Here is a 12,128-nt window from a genome sequence, read left to right as displayed (position 1 = left end):
GTAGCAGCCAAAAATGAAATGACAAAGGCAGTGACATCTCCGGCCCACCCTCTATTTGGATATCAGCCAGCATGTCAATGCCTTAAATCAAGAAACAGTTTTCTAAGTTCTACAGAGATACTTGCAGGAACACTTCAGCAAGCAAGAGTCCAAAAGTGGCAGGCTAAAACCCAAAACCTTAATCCATGGCTGATATCGAATGAGAAACTCCCTCCTGGGCAAACAGAAGACTGGGCAACCTGGAAGGCACTGAATAGACTGCGCTCCAGGACCATGAGATGCAGAGCCAATCTTAAGAAATGGGACTACAAAGTGGAGTCCTCGACATGTGAGTGTGGAGAAGAACAAACCACAGACCACTTACTACAATGCAACCTGAGCCCTGCCACATGTACAATGGAGGACCTTCTCATAGCAACACCAGAGGCACTCCAAGTAGCTAGCTTCTGGTCAAAGGAAATCTAGTACAATGCCAAGTTTTAAACTATCTTTGTTACCCTCAATTTGCTTCTGACATAATAAATATAAATAAATATAACAGTACTGGGCAAAGGTTGCGTGGGCAGAAAATGAGTTCTGTATTTCTGAAGTACAGGAAAGGTGATAGGAAAGATCCACAAAATTATCATCCAATCAGCTTGCTCAACATTACTTCAAAGGTATATGCTCAAAACACCTACTTCTTAAACTATGGCATTTACAAATGTGTAACACAGAGGTATCCATTCATAACTGTTATGTATTCATGATTCTCCACATTGTGGAATGATATTTTAAATTGTAAGTCGCTCGGAGCACTCTGGTGGAGAGTAATTAATTAAGAAATAAAGTGAAGTGAAGCTCCTAGTTTTAAGGCCTACATAGCAACCATGAAAGTCACTAACATTCCCATTTCCTCTTGCATAACTGATGAGTATTGAATCAGGGGAATTGTATACAGGGGTCCTGCTTCTGTGTATCACACCAGAGATTACTCATGGGAATGAGTTAAAATAGCAGTCAGTTGCTTCCTTAATGACAGGGAACAGGTTCCTGTCAATTGCGATGGCAACTTCCCGGTAAGTGAGGATTGCGCAGGGGTCAAGTCAGGATTCATTGGGTAGCACTGTAAGTACAATGCTTACACATATGTATCTCCCATACAGTTCCAGTCATGATCATTAACACCTGCTAATACTTCAAAGACCATGTGGTGTTAATATTAAAGCAACAAGGCCATTCAAAGAGGAATATGATTTTTTTTTTGGAATTTGGGATTTTAACTTCCACTTTAGTAATAAGTAACAAAGTTACAAAGGGTTGACTGATTTCAGAGCCTCTGATCATGATTTAATACCCATTAAAATTATAAAGTGTTTCATTAAATCTTAAATAATGAATTGTTTCAGCTCAATTTAAAATGTTGCATTGGTTTATCTAGGGAAGTCAGAATTCTTTCATATTTAAGGTGAAAAGAAAATAATGTGATTGGAGAGCCAACACCACCTTACCAAAAGACCAGACGTCTGACTTGCTGCTGAATCGACTATAATTAAAAACCTCTGGAGGACACCATTTCACAGGAAATTTAGCACCCGAAGAGCTTGTGTACTGATCGTCAAGCACATACCTAAAAAGAAAGATACTGTGACCCTTCTAGTCTGAAATCAGCATTAGCAAGAAGACACACATAAGATATGTTCACATCACCACCTAGTGGCTAATTGTCAGCTTCACAAAACCCACTTGGAATCAGTGTGCTTCCAAACAAGGGTAACATCCTCCTTTATTCACAGAGTATTATGAACATAGGAGTGTGCATCTGATGAGATTTTCCCTTTTGCTTCCATTTTATCCTTTCTAGGAGGAAAAGACAGAAACACAGTGCTTTTGATTGGTAGTGTTAGGAGGCATCCATTGTAAGCACAGTCTAGCGAGCATGGATTAGGGGACCTCTCAAGAGCATGACAAACTCAGCCCGCTGAGGTTTCTCAAGCCCTGATGGATCCCCATCTATGGTGGTCCACCAGTTTTCAGCCTGATGGACCACATGTGTTTCAGGACAGCTTTAGATACTATTTTAGCTGCCATCTTCCTCCACAGTCATTTACAGCACTATTTCAAATATGTCAGTTTCATCTTTGAATGCCATTTCACTCCATGAGAACAAAGGCTATAATATTGGCCCTTACCTGGTCATTCCAAAGTCAGAGACCTTCACTACTCCTGATTCGTTCACTAAGCAGTTCCGAGCAGCCTGAAAAGGAGAATCATCATACAGTTAACAATGAGGATGCATTCAACGATGAATGTGTGCACCATTAGTATAGATAGAGAAGGATATCCTTAATGCAGTGTTTCCCAAACTCTAGTATTCCAGGTGTTTTGGATTTAACTATTCAGAATACCTGATCATTGACCAAGTCAGCTGAGTGCTCCTCTCGACACATGACTAAATACCAGGAGAAACTGGGATGTTATATCCCAATTCCACCCAGGATTTAATCCCCACTTCAAACCCAAACCCTGTCAGGACCCAGGCAGCAGAGCACCAATAACCATACACAGAGGCCAGAATCTATCTAATATCTTTATTAAGGAAATATGTAAAGTTAATAAAAGCAAGCGTATGAATTAGTCCAGGAGTAGACCTTTCAGGAAAGGTCAAAATTAGTCCAAAGAAGCAATGTCCAATATGAAATATTAAGGTCCAAAGTTGTAATCCAATAACCGAAACACTCACTTTGCCAGGCAAAGTGAGGGGAGATGACAAGGTCTTTTAGTCCATGAACTTGAACGAGGCTAGGAAGTAACTTGATTCTTGGAAAAACAAGGCTTGGATACAAGGCAGCAAGGAACGAGGAGCAAGGACAAGATCCGTGGTATTTACTTGGCAAAATCCGGGAAACAAGGCAAGGCTGGGTCTTGGAAAGCAAGGCAAAATCCGTGGAAGAACAAGGCTGGAAAACGAAGGCTTGAATCAGGAACAAAGGCTTGGAAGCGGAGTAGCTGTCCACACACACTACTCCAGTTGCTGACGAATTGACTCCGCAAGATCCCTCCGGGAGCAAGGAACCTAAATAGGCCTTGTTTTCCCCACCAGAGAACACTTCTCTGGGGAACCAGAAACGAAAGTCAATCTCTGTGTCCAGATGTATGACTCCCTAAAATTTCTCATGGGAACAGGCTTTAATCATCTGAATGCTTTGCTGCTATTCTCAAACTCCTGCGATTAGCCTGTTGCACTCCTTTCTGCTGGAGAATGTAATTACGGCGCGAAAAAGGGGGAGAACTCGACTCCGGGCTTGTTTGGGAGATTTCTGGAAGACAAGCCTCCTGCAGGTGCAAAGGCTCAATTTCTGGCTGAAATGGTTCCCTTTCTGGCTGAAATGGAGGAAAACCCAAGTTCTCCTCTTCGTCAGTCACAACAGCACTAGGAATGGGACTACATGGCCCATGAGTCATCACAAACCCCGGGTCTTCCGGGGGGGGGGTGGTGGTGGTGGCTATATGCCCTCCCGGGTCAACCAGAGATTGACCCAGGAGGCTATCCACCCAGCCGCAGCCCCCACATTTATCCCCTAAACTTATCTGAGGGGCCTGGCTGCATGCTCAGGTCCCTTCGTCCAGAGCTCCTGGCATGTCTAAATGATGTGTCAGGTGGCTGGGAGGGGAGGGTGGGGGCGCCATCCAGCTCCTTTGGGCTCCAGGAGCCCGAAGAACCAGGATCATTGTTGGGATTGACCCCGGGATCATGGAACATGGTCTTGGGAGTCAATCCCCATAGGCCCAGCATCTCAACAGAGCCAAACCTTTCAGGAAGGTCTAGATCTGTTGTCAAATTAATCCTGAGCAAACTGGGAAATCCCAGTTTACTCTGGATTAACCGGGTTTACCTGAGGCGTTGTTTGGACACCTCAAGTAAACCCGTTACCACTCACAGGTTTTAGGGCAGTGTAGAAGAGCCCTGAGGCTTCTGGGAGTCGAAGTCCAAAACACCTGGAGGATTAGTTTGGGAATCATTGCTCCAATACAACGGAAACTAGAATAGACAACCTCTAAACTCCCAAAAGTTACATGTCTGCATTTCCCACCTTCCTCATCACTGTGTTTGCTAGACTGTATTTAGAGTTGTAGTAAGGCCACATGTTGCCCATCCCATACAAATCAATCAGCTGCTTCTAGTATTATGAATATTTTGGGTACTGTTAAGAGCAGCAGAGTACAATTGCATATTTGTAAATTAACTGACATAACAGTTTAGCCAGCACTAAAATGATTTGAATAAAGTGATTTCAACAAATACCCACTCATATTTCAGTTAGGTGAAGAATATGTAGATGATGGGCGACTTCTGTATCTTATTTTCATATTAATCACTAATTTGAAAATCTCCACTGTTTCCATATTGGAGGTGTGGAAAAATATTACATCCCCCTGAATTACCTGTTAAGTCTCAGTAACCTAACAAATACATTGCATTTGTACTCTCCCTTTTGCGCAAGGGGTTCAAAGTGCCTTTTAACATTAATTTAAGACAAATATTTAATGAAGATTCTGAATTATATCAGATTTATCAGGAACTCTTACTAGAGATTGTATCCGTCTGTTTATATAGATAGGACAGTTTAGAGTGGGAATAAGGTAGCCACCTGCTAAAGAAACTAGGGCTTCATTCTTGTACAAAAGTAGACATTTTGGCGAGTATAGATCTTTATGCCTAGTAAAGAAAATGTTTCAATTTCCCCTGCTTTTAAAAATATTTCAGTTGGAGAGATCTTTTCTTCCATGGCCTCCATCCACCTCAGCTGCATAAGAGCACATTATAAACCACATAAGAAAGGAATCTGACCAGTTCCTGATCCATTATATTTTTTGCTTAGATCAACACAACCGTTCAATGCTAAGGCTTCCCTGTATGCGCAGAGTTCCATACTTCGCACTTTAACAACACAACCGTTCAATGCTAAGGCTTCCCTGTATGCGCAGAGTTCCATACTTCGCACTTTAACAACACAACCGCTCAATGATAAGGCTTCCCACCAAATGGAACTGTAGAGGAGAGTCTACTGAACAAGGACTGCCATCTGTTGAGAAGTTACGAAGGTGGAGGCATTACTTTTCATTCAACCCTCGTATGAAACTCCAGAATCAGGAAAGGATCCTACTACCCTATATATTATATTTAAAATAGAACCATTGCAAAAATACACTACTTATATTTACCAGATCTCTATGAATAAAGCTATTTATCTCCAGGTATTCCATTCCTTCACATACATCCTGGCACATTGTCAGCAGGATGTCTTTACTGAAGTGTCCACGCCTTTGTCGAAGATAATTCAGAAGGCAGCCATGCTCCATGAACTCAGTCACAATGTAAATCGGCCTCTGCTGAGTGCAAACCCCATAGAGCTGGACCAACTTTGGATGGGTCAGTTTCCTGAAAAGAATTTAAATATACATACTGATATAGGTTCCAATATTATTATACAGATGTATGGTAAAAAATACATTCATATGGGTTGATCTGCTTTTACATAGAAAATATTTAAGAGAGGGAGAAAGTGCTGCAGATAACACTAAGTAAAACATTTTTTGTTCCTGGTTTATAAATGTCATTTCCTAATTGGTTATATCATAAACACATGGACAATGTTTATTCAGTTGCAAAAACTTTGTTTTTGTGGTACATCCTGCAGCACATTTTGCTATAGTTTTTCAATGAATATTTCACTGAGTCTCAACCAATTCAACATAGTTTGCAGCAGCCACAAAAACAAAGTTTCTGGAGTATAACAACTACTTTCAAAGTAAGTACTGCACAATTAAACAGGAAATATCACTTTCAAACTAGGAACAGATTTTTTTCCAAATTTTATTACATAGTGTAATTTGTGTACTAATTATAGATCATAATAATGAAAAAGCAAAGACCCCCAAAGTCAAAGAAAATTATAAAATCCAAATCATTTCCTAAATGCTATAAAATTAATATGTCTTCAGTAGCTGGAACTAGTATGGAAAGGAGGAGCTCTCGTTTGGTTTGCATGCTATGTCCGATTTTGTTTTTATAGTCCAATGTAGACAGTTCAGCCTTCTCTAAAATCTCAGCAAATACACATTTCTTGAGGTACACCACTACTTATGGGATGTCAAACTAGTTCCTTACATCATCACTTTAGCTTCCTCTATAAAGTCCTCCTCATACATTGCACCTTCTCGGATTGCTTTGATGGCCACTTTATACTGTGCTCTCCATTTGCCAAGACGCACCACGCCAAAGAGACCGCTGCCAAGTTCTCTCATAAAGGTGAGCTCGGCTGGATTGATTTCCCATTTCTCTATAAGGGTAAAAATAAAACAATGTTCAGAACATACAGAATTCTCCAGATCCCTGAGGTAAAGCTGAGAAGATGTTTTTTCAGAGATCTCATCAGCCACACTCCAGACTCTGAGCTCCCACAACCGCTGTACTTTGGCACCCACTTGAGAATTCCCATTTCTCATTCTTACAGTTTCCTGCCAAAAGGACTTTTGAAAATATTCACCCAGCCCTGGACATCTTGCTCCTTTGTCTCTCAGTGGAGACACCTACGTAGTGGTTAATCCTCCCCCCTTCTCACATCTGTATCCCAATTTAGGCATTTTGGCTTATAGTGAGAGTTCAAGCTTGGTTTGCTGTAAAACCCATGCAATTTTCCTCCAGCATCACATTTCAAATGAATTTTCCCCCTTCTGACCAGCTTTCTTCACTGTCTAGATTTCACAGACATAGCAAAAATCAAAAATATGATGGCACAGACACTCCTGACTTTAGTATTTCATTGTAGAGATATTCCTCAGTTAACAAAGCTTCAGACAAAGAAACTCCTTTCTATAAACACTTTATAAGTGGGCAATTCAACCCTCCGTTTCTTCTCTTCTGTTTAACTAGAAGAGTGTAATTCTTAAAGACATGGGAGGGCTGGAGTAAGACAAATTTTCAGTGTGAGGCTGCAGCCATGTATCTACAGTAAATAATACATTAAAGTTTGAGCTGGGGAAGAATGGGATTCTACTCTAGGTAATCCTAATGTAACTGTGTGTGCTTATTTATTTATTTATTTACAGTATTTATATTCCGCCCTTCTCACTTCGAAGGGGACTCAGGGCGGATCACATTGTACACATATAAGGCAAATATTCAATGTCATATAACATAGAACGGAGACAGAGACAGACGCAGAGGCAATTTAAACCTTCTGCTTAGACACAGCAGGCAAGGTAAACAGCTGATTCCAGAATTATACACTGAGCATGTGTGAAGAGCAAAACAGAAAGAAAAGGGGAAATAGATGAGCCTGCTTCGCCAGTGATCCTAGCATGTTGAAAAAGCATGAACGTATAGTGTCCTACTGTCAAAATGGACATCATAAAAACACAATATCTGCTGAAACCTTGTACTTGAAAACCATATCCAGTTCATTCACAGCAGTCCTTTCAAGTTTTAAACCTCTTCTTAACTGTAAATATACAGAATGTATCCTCCCTCCCAAAAAAAATGAAGTGTGTAATTTTAAAAACATGCCAATTACCATAACTGAATCCCGCTGTGGTCGGTTTTGTCTTTGGGGTGACTGGATATCGTAGCCTTGTCACAAGACCTGAAGTTCATAGAAAGATAATATTAATAGCATCAGAAATTAAGGACAGTCAAACATTTCTGTTGCTCAGAACCACTGTATTTCTTCGATTCTAAGGCCATATAATGCAGATTATCAAAGCAGATAATCCACATTATTTGCTTTGAACTGGATCATATGAGTCTACACTGCCATATAATCTAGTTCAAAGTAGATAATCTGGATTTTATATAGCAGTGTAGATGGGGCCTAAAATGCCATTGATGGCAAGATGAACACTAATTTCAGTACCACCAACAGAAAGAAAGTTGTATTGATTGATATATAGATATAGATATATAATATATATATATTAAAAACATCTAAGATGTGCCTCATTTTAGGGCGGTTCACAGTATTGGCAACAATTCAATGCCCTCGATAAAAAAAATATAAAACATCAAAGTTGACCCTCCTCTAATAAAACATTAAACATTATTAAACACATCACATAAAATAACATTATATATTACACAAAGACATAGCTGTTGTTCATAAACAGTCCTGGTCATTGTACTTTCAACTTCCACTTTAATTTTAAATATTCCTATGATGGGGAAAAAGAGTATCTTAAGGCCCTTCCACACAGTCATATAACCCAGAATATCAAGGCAGAAACTCCCACAATATCTGCTTTGAACTGGTTTATCTGAGTCCACACTGCCTTATATTCCAGTTCAAAGCAGAAAATGTGGAATTTTATGCAGCTGCGTGGAAGGGGCCTTAGAACTGAGGAAGTACAATAATTATCCTGCTGAGCATGTTTTTATACTATTTAACATACTTTTAAGCACACCCAGAGCTCTCTTTTTAATCAAGGATGTTAAACATCAGAAATTGTAACTCTGTGTATTAGATATTTAGGAGTGATAAGTTTTTTTAAAAGTTCACAAATATAGAACACATTACATAGCTTACAAAGTGCTAACCATTGATGTTAAAAAACAATCAATCTGGATATATAAAAGAAATACAAGAACAGCTTTCTGACTTGTAAAACTGTAAAATCACTAAGTATGCAAACGAATCCCAGCTATGGCAAAGAACCAACTGTGTCAGTAATATCACCAACTAGTCCCAAACAATACTGACAGAGTTCAGATATGTCCTATGGTGTCCTTCTCCTCCTATGTTTTGAATCTAATTCTCCAGGAATCACTTTAAGATGATAAGAAACTCAATACCCACATACCTGCAGCATTGTGTTTATGATAATCAATTAATTCAGGAATTGAGTTAAACAGGTGTTTTTCTGCCAGGTAGTACTGGTTTTGCGGTGTTTCCTTTATATGATAGTGTCTTATTCCGGATAACCCTTCTCTAAAAAAAAAAACCCAATAAAACAATTAGAATAAATATGCTTTATTTATATTCTGCTCTATCTCCCCGAGGGGACTCAGGGCGGATTACAGAACACACATACGGCAAGCATTCAATGATGTTATACAATTAACAAGGACAGACAATACACAAAAGAGATAAAGGCATTTCCCATTTTATTTCCCCGCATCTTGGAGGCCGTGCTCGACTCTGGCCACAGGGGGATGCTGTCACTCCATCTTCCATGCTAAGAAGTTTTGTTGTCCTTAGATGCCCTCCCGATCAATGTCCTTAAGGGCACCTTTTTATTATTACCTCCCTGCTAAAAGCAGTACCTATTTATCTACTCGCATTTCTGCTTTCGATCTGCTAGGTGGGCAAGGAGCTGGGGCTGACGGTGGGTGCTCATGCCAACCTGGGCTCGAACTGGCAACCTTTCGATCAGGAGGATTTTCGGCAGCTAGTGGTTTAGCCTGCTATGTTAAGCACGCCCCCCTGTACAGTATCTTTTCTCAATTAAGTTGAAGATAGTAATGTTAAGTATCTTAGCAACAAAATATTTATATTTTATTGTTGTTATTATTTTTATTTATATCCCACCTTGCCTCTATAATGGTACTCAAGATGGCTAGTAACATTTTTAAAATAATACAAAACAATTTGGAGATGGTACAAGACTCCAATAACATTAAGTTATTATAATAGAAACAATCTATAAAATTGTTGAATGTGTAAAAAGGAAACTGGAACTTATATACATTTATGTGAAATGATTTTTTAAAATTGGGGGAAAGTATTTGCTGAAATTAATGACATACTACCAGTTAATATACAAAAAAATCCAAATATAGCACTTTTATTAAATTTTTGAGATATAAGATTAAAATCACAAAATAATTAATAATTGTTTTATTACTGCTCTAAGATTAGTTATAGCCAAAAAATGGAGAGAAAATTATGAATACAAAATTGACAATAAGTACAAAGAGGTGTGGAAGATTGCAATAAATGATAAACTGACTTGTGAAATAAAGTGCAAAAAAGGATTAACAAAAAGAAATTATTTTGAGGCGAATTTTTAGAATATATGTCAAAGAAAAGGGAATAAAACCAAACCAACATAGGTTGCTGTGAGTTTTCCGGGCTGTATGGCCATGTTTCAGAAGCATTCTCTCCTGATGTTTTGCCCACATCTATGGCAGGCATCCTCAGAGGTTGTGAGGTCTGTTGGAAACTAGGCAAGTGGGGTTTATATATCTGTGGAAGGTCCAGCATGGGAGAAAGAACTTTTGTCTGTTGGAGGCAAGTGTGAATGTTGCAACTGACCATTTTGATTAACATTGAATGTCCTCGCAGCGTCAAAGCATGGCTGATTCCTGCCTGGGGGAATCCTTTGTTGGGCGGTGTTAGCTGGTAACACTCAAAAAATGGGAATTCCAGACAGGAAACAATCATGGACAACTAGCACCTCCTAACAAAGAATTCCTCCAGGCAGAAAGCAATCAGGCTTTGAAGCTGCAAGGCTATTCAATTCCAATCAAGGTGGTCAATTTCAATATTCACACTTGCCTCAAACAAGAGTTCTTTCTCCACCCTCGACAGTCCACAGATATAGAAACCCCACCTGCCTAGTTTCCAACAGACCTCACAACCTTGGATGCCTGTCATAGATGTGGGTGAAATGTCAGGAGAGAATGCTTCTGGAACATGGCCTTACAGCCCAGAAAACTCACAGCAATCCAGTGATTCCGGCCATGAAAGTCTTCAACCACACATCAAATCAACATATATTAGCATTTTGTAGAAGAGGTCAATATAAGAATTACAGTATTAATACTAAGGATGAATAAATCCTTATGTAGAGATTAAATATATTAAATATATGATTTTAAAAATACAAATCCTCCAAGAAATGTGTATATATACAAGCTATTTGAGAAACATTTAAGCTATTTATACAGTTAGAAACATTCAAATTCATTAAAAGACTATATACACTGAATGAATTTGTGAAGGATATGGACCAATTTATTTTAATAGTAATAAAAAATAAGTCCCAAAATATTACTTTCTTTAAATCAGTTGATCGAGTTAACAGCTTGGATCATGGAAGTACATATCTTGTTTTACTTTACCAGAAAGATTTTGGTAATGAAATGCAAGTTACTTGCTTTAAAATGTAAATGTTTATATATCTCAAAAAACCAAAATGAAAATACAAATAATAAGTGGCTCCATGACTTACCCTCCAAATTTTGCATAAAGAGATACTGTATAGTAACCCGGCTGACTGGAGTCCCTTACCATAAAACCACCTTCTTTATCCTAAAATCCAACGGATAAAAAAATCAGTTTTACCAAACTACTTACTATTTGGTATCACTCAAGTTCACTCAGAAATATACGCAATTATTTTGAATAGGTCTGTTATGTATTGCATTTAGAGACAGTAGTTGCTATATGCTTTTAACTCAGTTCTGATTTAGGGTGAACTTATTAGAGGGTTTTCTTGGCAAGAGTGGTTCAGAGTAGGGTTGCTATTGCCCTCCTCTGAGAAAGCATGATTTACCCAAGATCAACCAGCAGGAATTTAAACCTTAATCACTCAGGCCCCGTCTACACTGCCATAAAGAAATACAGATTATCTGCTTTGAAGATTACATGGCAATGTAGACTCCTATAATTCAGTTTAAAACCGATAATCTGGATTATATGGCAGTGTAAAAGGGGCCTCAGAGTCCTATAGCACAATATTCCACTCCAAGTGCCATGTGGGATTCTGAGGTTTGTAGTTTCCTGAGGCCCAAAAAACTAAATGCCCCTCCCTAAACTGCAAATCCCAGGATTTCATATGTTGTTCCCATGGCTGTAAAAGTGGATAATAGTGCTATAACCATGTAGTGTGATAAGGAAACGGCCTGGTTCCAGTACAAACAGTACAATAATACAAAGGCTCACCTCGTTTCTGAGGAGCTGTTCAGCTTTGCTTCTGTTCAGATTTCTACAATACCACCTACAGAGGAAAAAATGCATATTAAAAGGCATAATATGTTGAGTTTTTTCTCTTGGGTGCTACAATTTTTGAGAACCCTTCTAAAAGTCAAAATACAGCTGATCTCATAACCATAGTAAAGAAAACCATGGGGATTTCTTTTCTATTGTATC

The 12,128-nt window shown here is 38.9% G+C and overlaps 1 protein-coding gene across 4 annotated transcripts in view; it reads right to left on the bottom strand.

The window, feature by feature from the left end:
- tec (tec protein tyrosine kinase) overlaps positions 1–12,128 on the bottom strand; it is a 78,684-nt gene that overhangs the window by 4,184 nt on the left and 62,372 nt on the right. For all 4 annotated transcript variants that reach the window (XM_062981614.1, XM_062981616.1, XM_062981617.1 and 1 more), the window contains exons 9-16: positions 11,922–11,976; positions 11,209–11,288; positions 8,836–8,963; positions 7,557–7,625; positions 6,152–6,323; positions 5,206–5,422; positions 2,172–2,236; positions 1,491–1,609 (exon numbers count right to left, since the gene is read on the bottom strand). In XM_062981614.1, coding sequence (XP_062837684.1) covers positions 1,491–1,609; positions 2,172–2,236; positions 5,206–5,422; positions 6,152–6,323; positions 7,557–7,625; positions 8,836–8,963; positions 11,209–11,288; positions 11,922–11,976 — 905 coding nt within the window. The remainder of the gene's footprint in view (positions 1–1,490; positions 1,610–2,171; positions 2,237–5,205; positions 5,423–6,151; positions 6,324–7,556; positions 7,626–8,835; positions 8,964–11,208; positions 11,289–11,921; positions 11,977–12,128) is intronic.

Source organism: Anolis carolinensis, chromosome 5 (genome assembly GCF_035594765.1).
Source record: "Anolis carolinensis isolate JA03-04 chromosome 5, rAnoCar3.1.pri, whole genome shotgun sequence".
Lineage (NCBI taxonomy): Eukaryota > Metazoa > Chordata > Lepidosauria > Squamata > Dactyloidae > Anolis > Anolis carolinensis.
This window is presented reverse-complemented; position numbering and strand designations above follow the sequence as displayed.